The sequence below is a fragment of the Leuresthes tenuis genome, unplaced genomic scaffold (genome assembly GCF_036924035.1).
Source record: "Leuresthes tenuis unplaced genomic scaffold, fLeuTen1.0.hap1 SCAF_23, whole genome shotgun sequence".
Classification (NCBI taxonomy): Eukaryota; Metazoa; Chordata; class Actinopteri; order Atheriniformes; family Atherinopsidae; genus Leuresthes; species Leuresthes tenuis.
In genome coordinates, this window is record NW_027325377.1 from 17,213,296 (window position 1) to 17,237,469 (window position 24,174).

General features: G+C 41.0%; 1 protein-coding gene across 3 annotated transcripts in view; it reads left to right on the plus strand.

Annotated features, from left to right (window-relative positions):
- The window catches only part of magi2a (membrane associated guanylate kinase, WW and PDZ domain containing 2a), a 181,829-nt gene that overhangs the window by 125,733 nt on the left and 31,922 nt on the right, over positions 1 to 24,174 (plus strand). For all 3 annotated transcript variants that reach the window (XM_072377463.1, XM_072377464.1, XM_072377465.1), the window contains exons 7-10: positions 9,946 to 10,003; positions 11,121 to 11,242; positions 14,484 to 14,666; positions 20,947 to 21,627. In XM_072377463.1, the coding sequence (XP_072233564.1) occupies positions 9,946 to 10,003; positions 11,121 to 11,242; positions 14,484 to 14,666; positions 20,947 to 21,627 (1,044 nt within the window). The remainder of the gene's footprint in view (positions 1 to 9,945; positions 10,004 to 11,120; positions 11,243 to 14,483; positions 14,667 to 20,946; positions 21,628 to 24,174) is intronic.

The following is a 24,174-nucleotide window of genomic DNA, read 5'->3' on the forward strand; positions in this document are numbered from 1 at the left end:
GTGAGCTCTAATTGGGTTGAGCTGAATCTGTTTAACCCTAATACATTTTTTCATCTAATCAACAGCATCCAGGAGGCTATTATGAAACAGACTGCTTTACATAATTATCCTTTTTAACATTTAACAAAAGGGTCTTACAAAAGACCACTTTGTCTGACCCTAAAGGGATGAGGAGAGGGTTTAGTAATTCTGCAGGTGGAAAGTAAAAGAGGTGAAAGCATGTGTGTCCCTGTGTGTGCGTTTTTTTCTTTTACAAAGACCCCAAAGCAAATAAAACTAGAACTTTGGAGGGGAAGGAAGAGAGAGTAAGTGCCATGTCACAGATCAGTAGGTCTCTTTCTCTGCCTGGAATGTCACGATAAGCTACAAGCTTGTGAATTTAGTTTTTTTTTTCTTTCTTATTCTTCCACCTAACTGCTGTCTGCACGCTATGACTCAGAGACCAGCGAGACTCTGAAGTAGCGCAAATGTAAAGCTCGATTTCTCCACACCGCACAGGTGCATTTAACAGGACCGCAAGCTGATTAAAAACAGTCGCACGGTTAAACACTTACTGTTGCCAGCAAGTGACACAATTAGGTTTGACTTTTCCTGTCACTGCTTAGTCGTATTGACTTATCAAACATCTTCTAAAATCAATAACTGTTGGGCAGTGGGGGGAAAGATGCTTGTGTGGTTTATTTCAATCTATTTGTGAGGTGAAAATGCGACAGTAAACCTCAGCACATCAGTCTCTGTCAGACCCAGACTGTGCTGTTTTATCACTCTGAACAGATGCAGTCATATGGTTAACTGGCAGCTATGAGAATGACTTTGAGCTTATGGACTCAGGGAACCATAACATATAGACTTTATGCAGTGGTTACAGTAACATGCACATACATGGGGAAAGGAAGTTATTTAGCTATATTTACTGTGTAGGTAAATGTAAGCTTTCATAGCTGTGCCCCTGTCCCTGCATTGCAACACATCAGAAGTTGAAACTTTGAGAAGTTGACATTTTTCTTCCCTTTTTTTCTTTTTACAAGCCTTAAAATGACATTGGAGAACTCGGAAGTTTTGCTCTTTGGCTCAAACTACAGTTGTGAGCCCTGCACATGCACAGCCGTACGCTCAAATTCGTTGTCATTTTGAAAAGGCCACAAATACAGCAATCAAAAGCCCACAAAAATGCGAAACATCCGTAAAGCAAAAACGGTGTGGTGCTGGGCTGGAAACCAATGTTCTGAAGTGTGGTATTCCAGCCTCCTGGCACTCCGGGACAGTTTCAGGCCGATGCATTACAAAGGTCAGTGTTCGTTTTAAGGCTCACAAACTTCTCTTGGGTTGCTTCTAAGGTGTATTTTGTAACTTTGAACTTCATTAATGATCACCACAAGGGGGCAGCGGTCAGAACACTCTCTGTTTGGGGAAATTTGGAGGATTTATGATGGGCTAACAACCTCTGTGAGCAGGGACAAAAGAAGAGTGGATTGTTTTATCCAGATAAAACAACTCAAAGCTCAGAATGTTCATCGCAGTTCAACAAACATTAACACTGTACCTGTTTTCCAAAAATGGGTTCAGTCCTATCGGCACAAAAGAGACACCCTCATTAACCCGGCGCTTTTCCTCTTTGTTAATTCACACACACACAGAGGAGGCTCGGCACCGCATGCACACAACAAGCCATCGTTGCACTATAAGCAGAAAAAGGTTACAGCTACAATATAAGATGAACAGTACGAGCCTTTTACTTACCAGTCAAGAATAAAGGCTGTAAGTTCTGCATGAGATTTCAGTTATTTCTGCCCAAAAAAAGCAACACCAGTATTTACTCCTACTTACTACTTCTATATCTACTTATGCCAACATACAATGGTCAGTCATGCCATTATACCATCCGTACGTGAGGTGAATGATTACCCTCTTATTGCAGTCTTCTGCTGGAAAACCTTATGTCCTGACATTAACGTTGAAGTTACTTACAGTAGCTGCAGACCAAGCAACAGTTTTTACTGAAGACTTTTTTTTCTTTTTTCATTGCATTTCTGCATTTCTTGGCGCATGATCATCACACCTTCCAATGAAAGGAAAAGAATTAGTCAGCAGCCTCCACACACAAGAAAATCATATCGTGCTGTTCCAGGCTCTGTTCCTTAAACTAGCTTTTATTCTACACACAACTCCCCCTCTAATGAAACAGAAGATGCTAAATTGCCTTGCATGGGAGACTTAAATCTGCCAAGTCATGTTTACCTGGCAACAAGGCTGGCAAGGCTCAGAAAGTATAGTGTCTGACAGGGCCAGGGAACATGCCTCTATCCAACTTTGATCTTGCTTTCGATAACGACTGAAGGGTATATTAATTGTTGCTTGGAGAGGCAGTCGAGTTTATGATTATACTCTTTTATCTCTTTTAGGTCCTCTGAAAACATCCCTGACTCATAATTGGTCATTTTAGCTCGACTTTTAAGTAACACAACGGGCTCCCTGAGAAAATAATGATAGTTCTCGGGATTAAAAGCCTGAAGCCTCAACCAGGCACTTTGTAAATCAGTAGGGGTCTCTAGATTTACCTAAAATCTTGGATTATCTTGAAAAAAATAGCTTTTTCTATCGACAAACACTGCATTTTTTTTAATTTTTTTTTTAAGATGACTGGAATTGAATTCACAGGTCTGAATATGTTAAGGTCAAGTGCACAGATGGTTCTGCCCCTGCTACCAAAGCATATACTGTAATGATTTTTTTAATCCAGTGGGATGTATAATATATACAGTAGTTCATATTGTGAGTGATGTAGTGAACTATTTCCCCCTGGATTAATGTTGTCTACCAAGGCAGTGATTCACAGGAAATAATGCAGCGTGTAATCCAGTTTATTGTTTAATTTTCTCACTGATCTCAGCCTCACTATTTACTGTCCGCTGCTTCACATTGAGAGCAACCACCTTATGAAATGAGGGTTGATTTGTGAGGCATTCACAGGAAATGCAGTACATTTCATTTGCGGCTATCGAGAGAGGAGTAGCCTGAAGTGGGGCATCTCGTCTTTGAAGGGGTTCCAATGGACAAATACGAAGTTACAAAACATTACACGACACAAACTACAAAAACACAACTCACTTACCCTCACAAACAACACAGATCTCATTTGATAAAAAATGTATGTGTGTGTATATATATATATATATATATATATATATATATATATAAACAAAAAAAAGTGAAAGTCTGTCTTCAGAATTTTCAAATGTTATGTAAATGTCAGGTAAAGGTTTGTTAATAAGCAGGAATTAAAAGCATAAATGTGCTCTTTTAAGAAGATGGAATAAAGATTATCTTGAGAAAAAAGTGATCAAACAGATCTCAAAGTGAGAAGAAGATTGTCCCTGTCAGAAGGAGCTTGATATTCAGAGGATCTATGTTCAACATGTGATCAAGCGGTTGTCCACTGGCTGTTTGCTGCAGTAAACTGCAACCCTGACATGTTCTGGAGGGGCTGCATGTGAGCTTTAAATGAAAAATAAGTACAACAGTCACACTGCCCTTTGTTGCAGCATATTTTATCAACATGAGCTCCTGATTTCATATGACTCGCCCTTCCTGAAAGAGCTGGTCAGTAGTCAGTTATTGAAGGTTTTGTTTTGTTCACAACAAAGCGACTCGCTGTTTCTGTCCTCAGAAAATGTTGACATTCAAAGAACGATCAAGATGGGCCCATTTTAAAAGAAGATCCTGAAGACCACTCTCCATTTTTTTTACCTCCTCCTCCTCCTCCTCCTCCTCCTGATGATACAGACTAGCGTAATTGCTTCTAACCGGGTAATGGAAATAAATGTATTGCAAGAAACCATAGGAAACATTTCAAAAGTTGAAAGAGGGAAAAAAAGTCATAATTTTTGTTGCAATGACCCTGTGCTTTTAGAAAAGCATCTGTTCTCCTGGGTACATTTCTGCACAGAAATTCAGACACTGGCATCTTGCAGAATGTAAATGACGTGTTCGTCACTCTTGTCGGGGCTGTACTGTGTCTGTTGCAGAACTCCTCTCGTCACTGAAGGTCATGCAGTTTTCAGTGATTCTAGCTTTATGTTTACAGTCACTGTCATGGGGCAAAAATACATTTTAGATCAATCTAGTGCCTCCCTGATGGTATTATGTGCTGGGTAAGAACCCAAGCATTAAGTCTCTAAATCTCCTGCACTGTGGCGGCATTTCAGAGACTTAACTCTGAGGTTGGACTGTGCTTACAGAGAATGGTATCCCTTTATTTGTTCAAAAGATTATGTGTTGTGTATTTCACTGGATTGTTAAGTCAACTGTGTGCTCTCCAATCTGTGTATCGGTCAGTGGATTTTGTGCCTGTGTTGGCCCATAGAAACATTCATTATTCAGTCCAGAAGAGCTTTTTTTCTCTTGAATGGGTGCTGCATTCAGAGGTAACGTGATAAATGAAGCTGCATTCGGTGCACTATCCAGTGGGGATGGACTTTAATTTCGGGTGAGTAAAAAAAGTCTTGAGGCACTAAAATAGATTCAGTTCAGCCTGTTTGCTTTTCAATAGGTGCAAGAACTGGAAAAAAGAAACAAGGCCTACGTAAAAACCTTGCATTGTCCGTGGGTTTTGCGGTTTGGTACCCTCTTTCTAGGTCCAAATTAGAAAAAGTAGAATATAAATTGTTCAAATATGTGTGCAAGGCTTCAAAAAAGGCCATCTCTGAGTGTGCATATATTAGAACGCATGATGCGAGAATACATTAAAAGAAAAAGAGATGAAAAGAGGAAGGAACGGTGAGAAATAAGGTGATACAGAAAGGGAGACCGATATTATTGAGTGTTGAAGATAGCAGAAGATGCCTCCTGCTGGCAGAAAGAAGCCCTCCTCCTGTGTCTGCGGGATGGATATTTTGGCTTGACTAGAAGTCGTAAACATTTCTCCAGTCGCTTCAGGACTCCACCGTCAAAACTACAGCCTGAAAATTCCACACTGGCTTCTCATGTCCTTCCTGTACACATGCAGCACAGCAGCGATGAGCAGCCCCCATGTTATAAAACGTTCCCACACACACTTTCTGTCTCCTTGTTCCTGGGAGTTCGACGGCACTCAGTGGAGCCAGACAGCAGTGAGTGAGAAAAAGACACAATCCTCCTATGTTAAGCGTTTATCAGCACACTGCTCACTCAGAAAAAAAAAAACTGTGTGTGTTTTTGTGAGGCATTGCAGCCCTGACACCATATGAACTCCTTCAAGGAGAAGTGTGTAACTTGGAAAACTGCAGAGTAATGGCCGCTAGCTAAAGTCAGGGGTTACAGGATTAAATGCCTAACAGCAAAAGTACCCCATCACAAGTATCTACGACACAGCATATTGCTTATGAACTCAACATCTTGTGATGAGATGACTGTGCTACTTTGCCTTTTGAAGTTACATACTCCTCACTTCACAACTAGTATTTAACCCTAAATGCTTGTTTTTGGCTGTCCTCGTAGACCCTAACGTGATATTCTAGTGATATTTCTAGTCACTGACAGGCTTAAATAATGAAGGTAATCACAAACATGAGCCACCTCACCATTCCCATCTGCTGTAACTTGTTGGCTGACCTGTTTTCTGGTATCCTGAGGCTGATGGTGGATTATAAGGACATGGTCATGGTCATTTTCAGTTTGAGTGTTGGCCTTTTTTTTTTAGTAAAACCAAAGTTAAATCCAATCGAAGAAGAGTCTTGGAGGATTGAGGCAGAGTGAGGAAGACAACAGGTAGTATTGAAAGGCTACTTACGTCAAAGGTTGTTGCACTTCCCAACTTTGGAAGTGTTGGATCTGTTTAAGTCCGGTTTGGAAACGCTCCATGTGTCTGTGAATGAGAGTGGTCTTGGAACTAGTTATTCCAATACTTAATTACACAAAATCAAATAAAAGCCAAAGTGGAGAATCTGATACATTTGGCCAGGTCAGGAATTTCTGTGTTTACTATCTAAAAGGTTGCTGTTGGCAAAAAAAGAAAAATACATTATAGCTCTTTCACGGTTGCTTATTGAGGCCTTTTCACTCAATGTAGGATCAGTGCCAAAGACTTTTGGCTTAACATATACTGTGTTTGAAAAAGATTGGAAAATAGAAACCACATTTGAAAGATACAGAATTATCCTTAAACTAATGCTACTACTTTGTGGCTTTCTAACTTCAGATTGGTAAATACCATTATCACTCCGTTTGTACATTTTTTGTCCTAAGTGCTGAAATGGAGAGCAACAGGTTGTATTTTCTTGGTTCTGTTACATTCTATTCAAGTTCTTCAAGCAATGACTTGTATGACTGAGAATCTACACGTACATCTTGCCATTCCTGGTTTAGATATGCTCAGTTTAGCATCTTTAAACAGGTGAAGAGGTATGATTAAGCATGTTTTATTTACTTATCCATTTATTTGGGGAAGCCAACATTTTTCAGATCCAGTTTTACTCCCTAGATTTTCTCATGAAGCTTAAAAAAAAGAAGTGCATATTCACTTAATGTTGATGTCTATTCAACTGTGGGACTGTGGAACGCAACATTGCTGCTAACATTATTCCCACTATGCAAGAAACAAAAGCAATCAGGCAATCATGGCCAATCTAAACATTTAGAAGTGGTTGTCTCGTTTTCCTCTCCTTCAATCTGCCCAGATTTTTACATTTGATTTAAGTAGCATAACGCTATTATAGCTGGCAGGAATAATAGTCAAACAAGAATGGAAACGAAGTTTTAATAAACTGCAATTATCTTCGGAGGGCGTGGTGTGAAGAGTCCATCTGCCCTCTTCTTGATACTGAAAGCAGACACATTTCTGGCATCCCGCAGCTTTTTCTTTGAACGTTTTAATGGAAAAGCTTTCCATTAGAAGATTGCTGAGCTACATGACATCCCTTTGATCTCTGCTTTTCTCTGTGTGTGTGTGTGGATAAAGTAAGTAATGTAATCTGTATGTACGCGCATGTGTGTGTCACCCAGTAAAGGTGAGAACATGAAACACTCTTTCATATTTAATGAGTGGAGATGGGCTAAGAAATGTTGCAGTGTTCACAGAAGGTATTCCCGTGGGTTGTCAACCTGCTCGTGGCGCTCTGTTATATCACTCACAACAGTGTGTGTGGGTGTGTGCGTGTGTGTGTGTGTGGCAAGTATGCATTTTAGTGAGTGTGCAAAAAATAGTGCATCCTACTGAAACTTTAATCATTTGTGTTGAGGGGATTAGGGGAAGGGGTTCAGAGAAGCATATGGCACGTGCACGAGCACTACGCCAATATTGTTTCCAAATTTTCTCCTCTGCAAAGGGAGGGATGGGAGTATCCGCATCGCTCTAGTGAGACTGCAAACTAGGTCGAGGATTAATATTAAAAACATGCAATGACCACACGGTGCATTATATGCACTCTTCTATGCAACGCGCGCTTGAATATCTTCCTTTCTTACAGGCTACAGAGTTCCTCTGGAGCTCGAGATTCTTTGGTTCTGCCTCCGGTCGCTTCGCCTTTTTTGATCAGGAATAGTTTTCTCTGTTGTCATCTCTGCAATCATCCTGATTAACTTTGCATTGTCACTAATCAAAGCTGGTCCAATTCTAAGCTGAGCAGCAACTGAGCACAACATCTCTGTGCTAGATTTAGCGGAGTCTCTCACAGTATTCAACTTATCTTTGAAAGATTGCACCGTTATGCTAAAATACACGAGTCTGCATGTGGGAATATGCTTTAAACGCAAATTGGTCATATCCTAGATAGCAAACAGGGAACTCCTTGGTTTTTTGTTTTTTTTTTTTAAAGTTGCTTTCTGTCGAGGTGTTGTGGGCAGAGGAAAGAGAGGAGGACAGCTTTAACAATCCTGTCCAGATGTCTGATAAAAGCAGCAGTTTTGAAGGAAGATTGGCTTTGATCATTTTAGACAAAAGCAGCATTTCTACAGTACGACTCACATACAGAAGGAGGCGGACGCTGCAGAAATTTGTAGCTGCACATCAAAAAGTTCAATGTCAGTGTGACAAGTTCGAGCTCTTTACCGTTTCGCTGCAAGTTTTTCTCAGATGCATAAAGATACTTGTGTCAGTAAGTATGCCTCTTTGGTTCAGAGTGAAATGCTTCACTGATACTGCCAAGGACAGACGGTCATGGTCCTCAGAAAGTGATTTATTTAGCATCAAAGTCTCCTTTCAGCATCACCCCACCGTATGAAATCAAGGTGCTGGAAAAGTTCCACAGAAGGTGCATATGCTTTGTTGGTCCTATTGTCCCTCAGTAGGATGCAAGCAGTGTACCTTACAAAAAAGAAGAAAAAAAAGATTCTCTGCTTTTGAAAGAGCAATTCTGCACCCCTAGTGGTAAAAAAATTGCTCTGATATTGTGCTGTAGAAGCAGCCATTGAAACAACTTTTACTCCAACAATCGATTTATTATTCACCAGTTAATCTAACGTGCATTTTTTGGACTGTGCAGCCGACACCTATCTATCAAGGCTGTCTACAGTATTTACCTACACCTCAGTCAGTTATAAACTCTTAGTTGTCAGTGATGACTTCTGTACCTCTATAATTAAACGGACAAATAATTTTCCGGACCCTACGGGGCACTTTTCAGGAATATGTGTCTTTGGGTACTCAAATAAAGCCCTTATTTCTCTTCGTAAAGGTGGCATCTTGCATTGTCAATTGAGTGTTCTTCTGTGTGACAACCGTTCTACTTCAAACTTGGATGTTGTATTTCTGACATAGACTCTCTGTTTCATGTAGCCACCAGATCTGACGCATGAAGACAGTGGAGTAATGCCTTAAGGTACAATCCTGGTGACGATTGCTAGGCGCTGGCTTCTACACAGCTCTAGACTCCCATTTAAAGTGTCGACCATGTGAAAAAGTCGGTTGTCAACTCATCTATAGCCACCTTCACAGGCAAATGTATTTGGGCTGTCTCTCTTTTTGAGTCTTTCTTGCCACCAGATACTAAGCACCTACTAACGGAAAAGAAAAGGAAGGGTGTTAAAAGTGTAGGAAAAGGAGAAGCTGAACAACAGTAAGAGCAGGGATCTCTCTGCAAGCCACACCTTCACAGATGAAGCCAGTCAGGACACAGAAGCCCGTGTCTGACCCAAAGACTTTTGCTCTGCCACTGCAGATCCAATGAGGAGCCAGCAGAGTGTAATATATCAATACATCAGTGATGCTCGAGCATGTTTTCTCAGTTTTGCTTGATAGTAGCAGTGAAAAGGGTTTTACAGACACAAACCATCTTTGTTCCATGTCACTGTACACACTTGATAATTCTGTATTTCAGTTTGAGCTCTGACATTCATGCTTTGATATGCCAGTCAACTTCTTACCGCGGGAGTTTTGTTGTTTGATATGCCTGTCATCTGCCAGAAACTGACTGTCATGTACTATTTACTGTTGGTGACTTTATTTAGTCCTGAGCTTGTAAGATTTGGAGATAAAACTCTTGCAGAATTAGAAACCAGTCAACGCTGTGAAGGTTCAACACCCCTGAGTTTTGTGCTCGTCCAAGACAAGGTTATAAATCTTCAGTTCCAACACCTAAACACAATACTCAGAGCTTGGGGAAGACGCAAAGCATAAATATTTTGCTGATTTAAATGCAGTGTGTGTGTGTGTGTAAGCTTGCAGCTTTCTCTTGAAGGATGTATTTGATGCACAACAATAAAGAGCCAATAGCCTCTTCAAATCAGTCAATATGACAAGTTGCTGAGAGATCATGTTGCCATTTTCTGCTGAGAGAACAACAATGCCTCCACTTAACATGTTATTGTACCATCAAATTTCTTTTAATCACTGACATTATGATAATGCTATAAACTAATTCTGCCAAAAAGATGTTTTCATGCAAGAATCAATATGCTGCCGTGAGTTCATTGAATAAACAAGCCCTTAATTATTGTTATCTCTCTGCTGTTGTTTTTTTATATCCTTTGCAGAGCTTCCGTACGGCTGGGAGAAAATCGATGACCCCATTTACGGCAGCTACTATGTTGAGTAAGTTTGGTGCATGTTGAATATGGAATGGCTTGCTCTTGATTTTCACGGTGGCCTGCTGGTCCTGTGTTAATCATATTTATTAGGAGCAGTCCGGCAACGTATCCGAGAAGGAGTTACCTCTCATGTGCCTGCTGGCTTGGAGGGAAGATTATTAGGCTGTGTGTGTTTATCAACATTTCCATTACCCTCTCTTTTATACGCTCACGGTGCACATATCTATTAGTAGATAAACTCAAGAACAAGTATTCTGCACATCCTTTCATCTGTATCAATGTGTCTCACTGTAACTGCTGCAGTGGCTAATGCACCCTATTGAACTGCTTGTCCCCTCCCCGCGCAGTGGGGTAGTTTGTTTGCTCTCCACTCTGGAGCATAGGGACAGGTTTTATTTTTAGACACGCAAGGGGAGTCATTTCGATCGATTTTTGCTGAAGAAAACCTGCAAAATGACACCTCTTATACTATACCCTCTCACGATGTTCTTATTGCCTTGCTTTGTCATCCTGTAAAAGTCATAGAAGAAGTTAGCAGACCTTGAAGTTACGTAACCATGTAAAAATATAGTAAAGCTGTTTCATAATTAGCACTTTGATACTAGAGTGTTCATTAAAAGATAAGGAGACAAGAGAAAGATGGTGTGTGTGTATGTGTGTCAGTGCAAAATGCAGTCTCCAAGAGTGAGGGAAGTATCTAATGATGACTAATTATTTCCCACTGGCAAATTACACTATTCGTAGTCAATGACTATCTGGCTCTTACAAACTAAATTAAGGACAACGTGGGACGTCGAAGGAAATTGCAGATGCATGTGCACAACCCAGTTAGTGATTCACATAATTCTGGTCACACATTGGGCTCAATTGTGGAACATGAAAAAAAGCCCAGAATCAATCGTTGGTTCGTTTTCACTCTGCGAAACCATTCTGCGGCTGTTACATAATCTGGGGGACCAGCCATTTAATTAATCATCAGGGCAATATATGCTGCAGTGCCAGGTTTATTAGGGCTGATCTATGAGAAAGGGAGGCTAAGTTAAGTGCAGCAGGGTTGTGTGAAATCTGAAATCTCTGCTGCTGTTCTTTTTCTTTTTTTTTTCTTTTCTTAATCATCGTAGTCATATAAATAGAAGGACCCAGTTTGAGAACCCTGTCCTGGAGGCGAAGAGAAGACTCCAGCAGCAGCAGCAGATGCAAAGCCAGGGTCTGTCCTCTCTGCCCCTTCCCACCATCTACAGAGGTAAGAACAACATGCTGATCTTCCAACTTTTACATCTGAAATAACAACAATATTATACAACATATAGTCATACTTATTAACTGCCTGAATGTTTTAGAGACTGCGCATGCACTCTTATGAAACTTTCTATAATGATTGCATTGTCAAACTTCCAATTCCCTTTTGAAAATTGTGTTTTCATATCCATTTACAGAATGTGATTTCTTATCCCCGTAATCACAAATGGAGAATAAGCTGTTTGAATGTGTTGGCATCATAATAAACAGCTTATTTTTAAGATGCGGTGAAATATCTAAATCAAATCAATACTTGTCTCTAAAGACAGCTCCGCCTCTTTTGGGTACAGTTGCTCTCTGCTTTTGTACAGCCTTTGGCAGCTACGTCATGTCAAGTATCATTTGAAAGGTCTCAAATGACTCCAAAATGTTCAGAGATCAGGAACCACCTGACCGAGGCAACAGTTTCTTTACTACTTTCTATGTTCTAGTTATTGTCATGCTGCAGAATACATGCGTTGCACGTCAGACACCTCCCTGACTTCGAGGTCAAACTGGACTCGTTTTTGGTGAAAGCATTTGTTGTTACAGAAGTTACAGACACATCGGAAACCTGGAACACTAAATCATTTAAACAGAGGTAGTGAAAAATTCATAGATATGAATTCAGTTTTTATATCAGGGTCACAACACACAATGAAGTCCAAGAAATAGTAAGCCAATTTGAATATTTATGTGTTGTTGTTTTTTTTAATAACAGTATCCAGTCAATTCTAGGGTTTTACATATCAGGACATAATAATAAATAATTTATCATCTGCACATGTGAGCTCTTCTAGAAAAGCAGAAGTTTTGGCAATGCCAAGGAGAAAAGACAGCAGTAATTATCTTAGAAGCAATTGTTGCTGCCCATCGGTCTGTGGAGGGTTTTAAGGTCATATCCAACATATTTGGAGTTCACCATTCCGGAACGAAAGATTTTTCACATTTGAAAACAGCCCCGACAGTTGCCAATCTTCCAGGAGTGGTAATCCCAACAAATTCAGCCAAAGGTCAGCTCATGCACTCTCAGAAACTGCAAAAAAGCTCAGATTCTACAGGCCTCAGTTAGTGGGTTAAATGTTAAAGACTGAACGCGTATGACTTGTTTGGAAGGGTTGCAGGAGAAAAAGCCTCTTCTCTCTAAAAGGAACATGGCAGCACGGCTGAAGTTTGCTGAGCTGCATCTGAACAAGCCACAAGACTTCAGGAACAATGTCCTTTGGACAGAGACCAAAGTGGGGATTTTTGACCATAATGTACAGCACTATGTTTGTATGAAAAACAATCTTGGCATACCAGCACAAACATCCCGTACCAACAGTTAAACACAGTGGTGGAGGGCTGATGATTTGCAGCCACAGGACCTGGACACCTTGCAATTGATCCAACCTTGAGCTCCACTGTATACCAAAGTATTTTAGAGTCAAATGCGAGATCTGTCCGACAACGAAAGCGTGACTGAAACTGGGCAGTGATCCCAAACACAGCAGCAAATCTAGAACACAATGGATGAAAATGTGTTGAAATATTTTGACATCTTATAAATTTAAAAGTTGTTCTTTTTTTGTTGTTCATTTGAGGTTGTTTTTACCAAATTTGAAGATCTTTCATTTTATGTGTCCTGAATCCTGATATGTACCAATTAACCTTAGAAATGACAAAGGTCTTTTTTTCCATGACTGAGTATAGTATTTTGTGGTGACTTTCACTCATTTGATAAATTTATACCTGAACATGTGGGTTAAAATATGGTGTTTGGTTTGACTTAGTGTTTGGTTTAATGGCTGGTTTGCTGCTCCTCTTCTCGCTCTCTACCAGTTCACAATAGTAGGATGTATTGCTAGAAAGAAAACTGTCTGGACTGTGGAGGTGGAGGTTTGTTTCCGTAGTAACATAGTAGAGCACCACACTGAGATGAGAGCCAATCTCCGTGATTACACTGTGTGTACAGTCCAGTGAGGCTCTCTCTCCTTTCTCCCCAACCTTTTTCTTCCTCCTCAATTTTCCCCTTTTCAAACTTTGATGCCAGTGGAGGATGCCAGCCCCTCTGCCACCCTCCCCAGACCCCCCCGCGCTGAGGTCGGCCTGGTGCCCGAGCGCTGCCGCAGCCTCGGAGACCTCTCCTGCTCGCCAGCTCTTGGACGCAGAGCTGCTGTGTATGCTACATCCTCATCCGCTGATGTCTCCCCACTCCGGCATGTTCTTACTCGGCGGATGAACATGTGCCCCCATCACCAGCAGCATCAACAGCCACTTCACACCTCCGCCTGCACTGTGGTGCTAGAGCAGCCTGTCTGTAGCCCCTATTCCTTGTGGCACTTTGTCAGTAAGTAGGCCAAAAAAGAAGCAAAGGGGGCTGACTGTCGTCCTCATGGCTGCCTGCTCTCGTGACTTACTGTAAGCATGCAAACCCGCAAGCAAGCTTTTCCCTTGAGGCAATTGAGGGATTTGTGCATTGACTGAGCACTATGACTTGTCTTATCTCCTGGCATAAGCAAACAGAGAGGGTGATCACTCAGTCTATATCTGAACCAGTGATAACAAACAAAGGATGGAAACTAGCACAATAGCCATGACTACTTTCCAAAGTAAAAAGATAGGAGACTTGCTTTAGTGTGACTAAGCTTTTTGGCTGAGATCCTCTCATTACTACTCAAGGCGCTCCTCTAAAAATTTACCAGCTCTTCCTCCTCCAGAAATCTCCTAGTTCTTCCCTGACCCCCCTCGAGCATCTTCTCTTGGAACTGATCCCCGACTGGGAGCATGTTATTTGCTGAATTTTGCTGCTTAGGACTTTGACTGCAGAACTGGACCACTGTTGCTCCCTGCACTCCCTCTGCCCATCATGTTTCAGCTTTGGAGGAGAGAGTCAGATGGCAGTTTAGTATGTTTGAGTGTGAGGATGGATTTTGCATTTGTGCTCCTGCACAGGAGCCAGAACGACTCAGCCACACCTGCGTCTGTCAGCACCACAGCTCCACCTGTCTCCAAGTCTGCTATGTTGCTGTTGAGATCATGCCCTGCCAGTTTCCCTGTGGCTACACCCTTATCTAAATGGATAAGCTTTACCCATGCCCCACCTTGTTAGCATTACCCCCCACCAGCTTTAATCAATCCAATCATCTAATCATTCCAATGACTGCTTCAAAGCTTATTAAGAACCGTTTTTGTCTTGTCTAATTCTTTTTTTCTGTACTCTGTAGAAAAGTCACTGTTCACACGGGACCCCACTCAGCTTAAAGGCAGTTTCTTGTCCACATCCCTCCAAAAGAGCAACATGGGCTTTGGCTTCACTATTATTGGAGGGGACGAGCCTGATGAATTCCTCCAGGTCAAGAGTGTTATCCCCGATGGGCCCGCCGCAGCTGATGGAAAGATGGCCACAGGTAAGCCCCAGGCATGGCTGACACATAACTTGAGAAAGTTCACTGAAAAAGAAAAAAATTATTGTTCATTTGACCTGGTTGCTTAATTACCCCTTTAGAATAATCAGAAGCGAGTTGTCCAGTGTTACAGGTAGCGGCCCTAAAGAGCCTTTTCTTGACTACAATGGGTCTGGATGGCTCAAGGCACCAAAAAGTACATCTGAAAAACTCAACAGCAGTGTCTTCCTTCAGAAATCCAAGACATGGCTCAAGAAAAAAATTAAACTTTGTTAAGGAGATATTTTATTTTTCAGCCTGCCAAGAAGAAAGTGTGTGTCTGCTAAGCTTCCGCTCATAAAATGAAATGGGAAATTAGAAGAAAAATGTTATTCATCCCAAAGGGAAATAATATTAAATTGTTTATACAGTATATTAATTATATATATATCATAACAGTATGATGAGATGTCAACACTGCGTCCTGCTCGGTCAAGATGTAACGTTAGCTGATACTTCTGAATTAATGCTATTTAATTCAGTCTGTTGTAATGGATTTGACTTTTTCTTATATAAAATGTAAAATAAGACAGTAATGTAACAAAACAGTGGCCGACGGTAAGCAGGTGTCATTCATTTAATTGACATTTGTCCCCGAGGGTTTTTGGAGTCTCTGCGATCGCTTTGTAAAGCCACTACATTGCCTCTACAGGGTTAAGTTTTAAGGTTTTAAGTTTCAAGGAAACATGAAAAGGCTCTCGACTTTAGATGACTCTTCCTTGGATTTTTCACAAGTTCACCACAAATTTCCACCCGCTGTGCAGTGGGATACTGAGGCTGGTGGCTACTGCTTATTAGGTGCAGCAGTAGCTTTGGTCTTGGCTCTTGCAGCTTTGCTGCAGTTATTCATTTGTGTCCTCTTATTAAAATAAGTGTAGTTGAGCTGGATAAGTGTAAAATTCAGCAGATGATGATGCCATTATTGTCAACATCCTGTTAAGAGCATGAACATTGCTTTAGTATATACTCTCTTGCTTTTGCATAGTGATACAATGAAACATTTTAATCTTGTGGGAAAAAAGTAGTTCCCTTACCATTTTTTGAGCTCCACATTTTGACATCAGATGTCCTAAAAACTGAGCAAATCTTTACACAATCTAAGTAAGATGCAGTAAAAAGGCACTACAGGCCAAAAAGAGAAAAAAAATTAAATTCACATATGATTTTAAGAATGAACTTTTGCTTCCTGCAAGCGTTATCAGGCACACGTTTTTCTACATTCTCCCTATCATGCAGTGCAGCATGCACATGGTCGAATTGAACCAACCACATCTAGATGTTAACACAGAAATACATGCCTCCTCATCTAAAGATGAAATGACTACAGGTGTACCTCCTCATTCAAACATGCCTGTAAACGCCGCACCATAGCATGTTCTGTTTGCAGGTGCAACTTACCAGCCTTGCCTTGTTTGCTATATGTTTGGATCAATGCACATACCAGGGAACCAAATGTAAACGTCTGTATTAAAGGCCGACAGAAGAGAAGTACCTGGCCTGCTGTGACTAGTCTGACAAATAGTTAAAGGGAAGGTAATCGGAGAGCTTCCCCTGTAGTCATGCTTTTGAATTGTTGTTATTTCATAAGACTGGGACATAAATATCCTCTTTTTTTTTCTTTTCTTTTCATTTCTTTTTTTTTTTTTTTTACAATTGTGTGGGTGCACTAGCCCAAAATAGATCCCTCGGTGACTAATAAAGCTTGTCCTGTTTTTTGCATATAATTTTGCATATAAATCATTTTGGTTTATGTCTTCTCATCCCATACTCCTACTTTATTTTAGAGTCCCCCTCTCTTGTTTTACATATCCTGTCCCCTGAAATAACTAACAACTCCCTCTTTTACAGTCCCACCACTTCCTCCTTTCAGCTCATCTCACTCTCTGTCTCGCCAGCCACACTCCATCCCCCCACTTTGCTGCCTCAGACTTGGTGTCCTACTTTCGCTGTAACAGAGCTCGCATGATCACAGTTACTCTGCTGACATGGAGGAAACCCAGACCTGCAGGGGTGTGAAATTCCCAATTTCAGATAAATTATTTTTACTGCTTTCTCCATCAGACCCCTCCTGGCTTTTTTTTTTTTTTTTTTTTCATACTGTGTCAGTACACAACCAAGGAAAACCTGTGTTGGGACATTTTCCTTTTTCAATGTCGGATTCATAACTGCAAGAAAATCTAGAGCTGTGATGTTTCTCGTGTAAAATGTGGGTTCATATTTTCATGTTTGTATAGAACACAGAGCAACAGAGCAAAGAGTTGCATTGGCTTGAAGATTAGCAGCTTAGTTTGAATGCTACAGGCAGTGTTTAATGTGAAATTAAAAGGTCTGTTAGCACAGTGTGCTTAAGACTGGGGAGTCTAAGTGTTGTAACACTCATTCAGTACCAGAGGGATTTTCTGTTGAGCTCCATCCATACACCACAGTGTCTGTTCTGTTTGGATAAGACTTTTTTTTTTTCCAGTTCATTGTCAAAAGTTTCTGCACAACCTTCCTCAAAAGCAAAAACTGACAAAGGTTTGAGGATTTCTGCGAAGTTTGGCGACTTAGTGGTGTCAAATCTTTAGATTCTTCTAAAATATCTATTTTATCTGCATTTGAAGGTATTACTTTTGAAAATGCGATAATAACACAGCTAAAGCAGGCAACAAATGTCAGCAGGAGCAAGCCATCTCACACAAGTAATGTTAAAATCGTCTGTGGAAATATTGTAGGCATAAACAGTGTTGCTCATGTGCTGCAGCCATTGATAACTGACAAGTTAAAGGAAAAGCAAGTGTCTTGCTGAGATATTGGGACGCCACATGCTGCCAAAACAGCTTGAGTGCAGCTTGACATTGAAGCTACAAGTCTGTGGCTCTCAGCTGGGTGGATGGAGCATAACTCCTCTAAAACACGCTCCCTTTTTTGGTGTTTTTGCTGATGTAGCTTGAACTGTGCAACACACGGGTCACATAATGTTTCAGGATATGAATACATTAATTTGCAATAATTTACCTCCTACAACAAAGAGAGATGCCCATTATGGTGAAGACTAACAAATTTGTTTGAAACATGAATGCTCAATGGTTATGTAGGTATTGTAATGGATTACTGACTCTTTTGCCAGTAACCCAGAGTTACTTTTGAAGTTGGTGAGCTTGTTGGTTAGAGTAGCAAGCAATTGAAGTTTGTGTTGGAGCAAAGAAACACCCTTTTGGCGTCGACAACGACTTTCAAACCATGCCAGGTTTCGCTTTTAGTGCAGCCCCAAGCATGCTGCTACAGTGTTTCAAAATTCCTGACTGACCCAATGAGCCTTCTCACTATTTAGTGTCTAACCAGTTTTGATAATATACGATGCCCTTCGGACTGTGTGTCACTGTATTTAAGCTGACACGCAATAAACCACAGACTTTAACGAAAGCCTGCACCCTGCTGTGAGTCAGAACTGTTGTGTTATTACAGCCCCATCTTCTCAGCAGGGCCACAGAGACCTATTGTTATGCCGACAGACTCCTGCGCTAACAATTAGATGGAGATGAATATGTCAAAAGGAATATGCAAGGATGAGACAATGAAGGATGACTTGGTTGGGAGCTTGGGCCTTGGTCCCGGGGAGTGTGCTGTGCACAGTCGAGGTCAGTGTTGTAGAATTACAACAGAAGGTTTTGTCATGGATGAAGGCTGCTTGATGGCCATAAGTGTGTTTTTGGCTTTGTTCTCTTTGTTCATACATCCATTTTTACTTTCCACACCTGTCCTGGACATTGTCTGTGTTTAATATATATTCTTTTTGTTGAAATTCTTCCTCTGATCTCTGTTGGTATAAAAAGGAAAAACATTTTTTCTTCAGATTGGTTTGATTTACGCTGTACACAGATCTGAACGTGTTCAGTTTTTCTTTCAGTTTTTTTTCTAAGAATTGAGAAAAGTTTTCTGCTTTCACGTTTCATTTAGTGGTTCCAAATAAATACATCAAAAGGTATGTTCTCCAAGAAATGTTTAGAAATGTTTAAAGCGGTTGCTCTTTTAGTTTAGCCACATGTACAATAAACGAAAGCAGGATTTTGTGTTTCTGTCCTGGCTTGTTTTTATCGAGAAATGCCAGTGTCCCTCTCTTCTGCCTGAAAAAACGTATTTTGATTTATCATGAGTGGGGAAACAGCTGCTCATAAATGTGTGAAGTTTGATGTGGATTCAAAAGTGACAGAGATGTTGTTTGTGTAATTTTACAATTCTGTGAGCGCCACTATTGTAATTAATCTCACCACCAGCGTTCACATGAAAGTTCTGAAGTTTCAGAGGGAGATAGCCACGTGCCTGCATGCCAGCTCAAACCTTTGCATCTGTTGATGCTCTCCATCTCTCTTTGTTTCCTCTCTGGTCACAAATAATGAGGACGGCGTGCACACTGGGTGCGTTATGAGGTCACGGCGCCATCGTTTGTTTTCTGCCAGTGAGCTCAACTATTGATTCTGACACCAATGCTCAAGGCAAATGTCGGCCGTGTTTACCCGGATTAATTAAAAACTCCCTCACGTCTCGTTGCCTCAAGGTGTGTGCTCGCTCCGTCGATACTAGAAGAGCGTTAAAACGTGGAAATCATTTTTCTGCAACACAGTTTACAATGAGAGCCAACAGATTATATCTTTATTTCCATTTACGCTGAGTACTGTTACTCAGAGGGATCAACTCTTGGGCTGCACTTCCACAGTTGATGCATGAATTTAGATGGAATTATCTCATAGTTCCAGAAAACAGCCTGAAGTGCCATTGAAATCATTTGATTGGTGGAGTTTCACGAGACGAGACCCGGTCCCGGTCACTGCTTATTAATCGGTAGGGTTTTTTTTATTTTGCTTACCATCTCACACAGTCTCATCCTGCCCTCTCTCCAAAGAGTGCAACAGTTATCTCAGCCCTTAAAAAATTAGTGTTTTCATTATCAAACCAGCTAATGCTGTTCATGGATGGTGCTTAGAGATCCCGGTTGCCCATAGATTTGAAAAAAAACAAAAAACGCCACAGTCGAGCCTAAAACACCATATTTAGTAATAAGTTTTAGATAAAGATGAGCTTGAGTGCAGAATGCTGTCATGTGGGAGCATTTAATTGTCAGCTGGCTTTATCTACAGTGCATCGTGCTACAGCGAGCTAATAAAAGCTCTGAGCCCATAAAAGGCAAACATTTTAACCACTTGCCATCCTCGCCATTTTTCCACTTGAAAGGCAGATAAGACATTATCTGTGGTGATGTTTATCTGTGGAAACGGTTTATGGCTGTTTGGAGAATCCAAGGAGAGACATTGTGGATGTAGTGATGAGTGTTAGAATAGCATTAATGAGCTGAAGTCTTGATATCAGATCAAACCGAACAGTTCTTTGACTGTTATTTGTAACTCAGTGCAGTGAATTTAGGGTTTCTTTTATTAGTCTTCATGGAAAATAAAATAATCATGGAAAGTATTTGGCTGCTCATACTCACAAGGATGTGACTTCTATTTATTGGTCAGTTTTTTTAGCTCACTCAAAACAGCACATTACATCCTCTATATATATTTTGAAATTCAGCCCACTTGTTTGAGTTCAGCTTTCAGTTTCTCATATTGTTTCTCTGTTTTATGATTTTCTCTCCTTTTTTCTTTTTTTTTTTTGATTAATGGTCTTTTGATTATGTCTTATTAGTATTTGAGCTTGTTACATGCACATCTAATTCTGTGTGATTTTTCGGCTTCTTGAACTTTGGTTCATTTTAACCTTTTGGATTTCTTGCCTCCTTTCATGCAGTTCCTTTTGTTCAATAAGATTAAATAAAATTCCCTTTCGTTTGCCTCACTCTCACCATGTCCTCCCCTGGCAGTCAGAGGCTGAGAAATAAAGTATTTCCCAAAACCTTTGGTCATAAAGAGGATTTCAAAAGCTGCCTACATTTCAGAATATTTCTTCAAAGGCACATTTGGTCTTACTAGGTTAACCAGAAACTGTCTTGGAATTACTGTTTAATGCTGTTTAAAACAGAAATAATAAATTACTTGTATTGTAAAGATTTTTTGTTTAGAAAAATGGATTAAATATGGCAATATATTGTTATGTAAGGATATGATGTAGTAGTTTAAGCTGCTTATTAACTTTATGATGGTTCAGTTTGTGGTTATTTGATTAATTATTTAATTATTTTAATTAATTTATTTGAGGCGGTGTTCAGGTACCATTAAAACATTAAAATCTTCATGTGTCTCTCTGTTCCTCCTTCCCTCTGTAGGTGATGTCATTGTCTACATTAACGATGTGTGCGTCTTGGGTACCACCCACGCTGATGTAGTCAAACTCTTCCAATCAGTACCCATCGGGCAAAGCGTTACTCTTGTGTTGTGTCGCGGCTACCCTTTGCCATATGACCCAGAGGACGCCACAAACACCAACAACAACACCACCACCATCATCTCCCCGTTGGGCATCATGGAGCAGCGGCCCATCATGGTGAACGGCAGGACGGGCTACGACAACTACCTTGACTATCTCACCCGCACGGCACGTTTCGTCTCAGACTCCAGTCAGGACCAGGTTAACGCCCAGCAGCAGCTTCTCACTGCTCACCCGGGGGACACCCACTTAGATGGCTCACTTCCTGCGACCACCGGCACCACACCGCCTGACAGCGTCTCCATGGCGTCGTCAGGTGCAACCCAGGGGGAGCTACTGACCCTGACGATGGTGAAGGGCGTTGAAGGCTTCGGCTTCACGATCGCGGACAGTGTCACGGGCCAGCGTGTTAAACAAGTTCTAGAACCGCAGGGCTGCCCGGGCCTGTGTGAGGGCGACCTGATCGTGGAGATTAACAAGCAGCCCGTGCAGGGATTCACGCACACGCAGGTGGTGGAGCTGCTCAAGGAGTGTGCTGTTGGAGCTGAGACCAGCCTGGTGGTTCAGAGAGGAGGAACAGGTAAGACCAGAGGCTGCAGGTACGGATGCTGCTTGGCTCAGCAGCAGTGCTCAAATCCCTCCACCTTGTTTGTCTTTCTGAGTCTGTCTGCTTATTACTCTGTCATTTTCTGCCAGAGGAGCTAAGTGGGTTTGTCTGTGTGGTTCAGTCCAGTGTCTGCAGAAAGCTATTACTGAGTCCTACATTGAACAGCAATGGCTGACTGATGCTCGGCTCCTCTCAAGTGCCCTTTCTAGTCCTATTGCTTTTATGTTCCTCAGTCCAGTTTCCCTTCACTTTACTTGAGTAGAGGCCACTCTGCTCACTGAGTCATACCTCCTATCAGTTTGATTTAAGCGTGTGCTTCTCAGTCACTTTTTGATGATTTTTGTTTGTCATGTCAGTTTCATACGGATGATGAATTTTACCTCCTTTTGTAAGCGACGATTACTCCCCCACCCCCCCCCAAAAGAAATCAAAGCATAACAAAAGTAGCACAGCTTCTCCTTGAAATTCTGGCTGATGGCCCTAAAGTGCTTTTAACCCTGTGTTTTTCAGTGTGGCCGTCTGAGTCACAAACAAGACAAGAATCCACAAGTAGTTGATTGTTTTCTGCTGGTTTTGATTTCAGTATGGTGGCAAGACCTTTTAAGTTGTGCATCTGTGTTTAGACGCTCTCAAACAGCTTACTTCTAATCTTTGACACTGGCAGGAAAAAGGAGACAGAACATACAGTATTATGTAAAAGCCTTTAGCCTCCCTTATTTTTTTATGTTGCTTCCAAGGAGCCAAGCTTTCTTGTTATCCTTTAAAGTGGTCTTGAGCAAAAGTTCTGCAGGTTTTTGAAGGTTTTCCAAAGTTTTTCTTTGGACAATTTTTTCACTCATTTTCAGTGTATTTTTTTTAAAGTTAAGGCACTTAACACTGACTTGTGAATAATTTAAGCATGAAAAGGTGCCTAACGAAAGGGAAGAACCAGTGCTTTATCTACACATCACTTACAACTTTGCAAAGAACCAACGTTACATAGTCTGTTTAGGTAGTCTATAACAAAAATACATATGTTTTCATTTCTTTAGTTACATCTACAATAAGTGATAAAGATAACACATGGTGTTTCCCAAAGAGCAGTTAGCTAAAAACTTAGCATATGTCAGCTTGGTGTGTTGTGAAAAATAAAGAAGAAAGTGGGCAAGAGGGGTGGATCAGAGGAAGAAGTAGAAGGCCTAAAAATAAAAAATAAAAACAGTATCTCAAAGGGATTTTCTTTAGAAATAAAAAAGAAAAAAGAAAACATCTTTAACGACCTGGCACAGGACCTGAGAGATTCAACTGGCCCTTACGTTGATCCATCTGCTGTTAATTTGGGCCCCATCAGAAATGGTCTCCATGAAAGGGTGACTGTTACGAAGCCAGTCTTAAGGAAGAGAAAAAAGGAGAGAAGGTTTCGGTGCGTCAAATGACACAAGAAGTGGACTAAAATCAGTGGCGACAGGTCTTATGGAGGGATGAATCCTCCCTATCAGCAGCATTACTGAAGCAGTGTGGGATTATCTTGACAGAAAACAGAACAAAAGGCAGCCAACATCCAAAGAAGAGCTTTAACATGTCCTTATTGTAGACTGGAAAACTATTCCTGAAGATTACTGAAAGAAATGACAAGAAAAGACAAGAACCTGTTTTGTTTTACATGATGTATTTCCGTTTATGTTTGAGTATTGCAGTAAATTGCTGCAACTATTTCCTGTTTTTCTGCTATTTAAAGCCCTGAAGAATGGCTCGGGGCTTTTGCACAACAGTCTATGTTTGTTTGAAGCCTGCTGCGATCCGTCTGCAACCTGAAATTGCCTTCTTCTAGAATTCTCAGTGTGCACCTGTCAGCGAAAGCATCCAAAGCTCTGACACCCAAGATTGAAATGTTAGATGTTTTTAATTCAGACTCTCTCTGTGTTTACCTGTTTTTGATCTAGCTCGGTGATGACGCACAAACCTAAACTCTCACCCATTTATAGTGTGAGCTGTAAGCAAAGTCATTTTTGCGGTTGCTTTTGTGTGCATCTCATTTCTTGTTCCCTTTTTTGTTTTCTTTGCCTCTCTGTGTTGTGTAATGTCACATACCAACCATAATGCCAGCTGCCAGGGTGCCACAGACACCACTGAGACCCACCCACAAAGGTCAGCGGCGTCCTCTGAATATATTGACCACCGTGTATTTCTTCATTAGGCGGCCCGTGTCTAGAAAGCAGGAAGAGGAGGAGAGGGCCTTTTTTTCTGGACCAAAAAAAGCCTATAGCCATCTCAAAAATCTAATTTCCCATAAACAAACATAAAAACACATTGTCTCCTATTTAACGGTAAAGTGCTCCCACCATCTGTTCAGGTGTTAAATCTTGCAGCAAAGTTGTGGAAGGCAGAAAGAAATATTCCCTTCTACAAAGCAGCCTGTTGGTCTGTGGGGGCAATCACAACCTTTTTTACATGCTATCTTACATTCTTATTCCAAATCTGGATATGATTTACCATCAGGGCACAATGTCACATCTGTTCATGTTGATTTTCTTTGATATG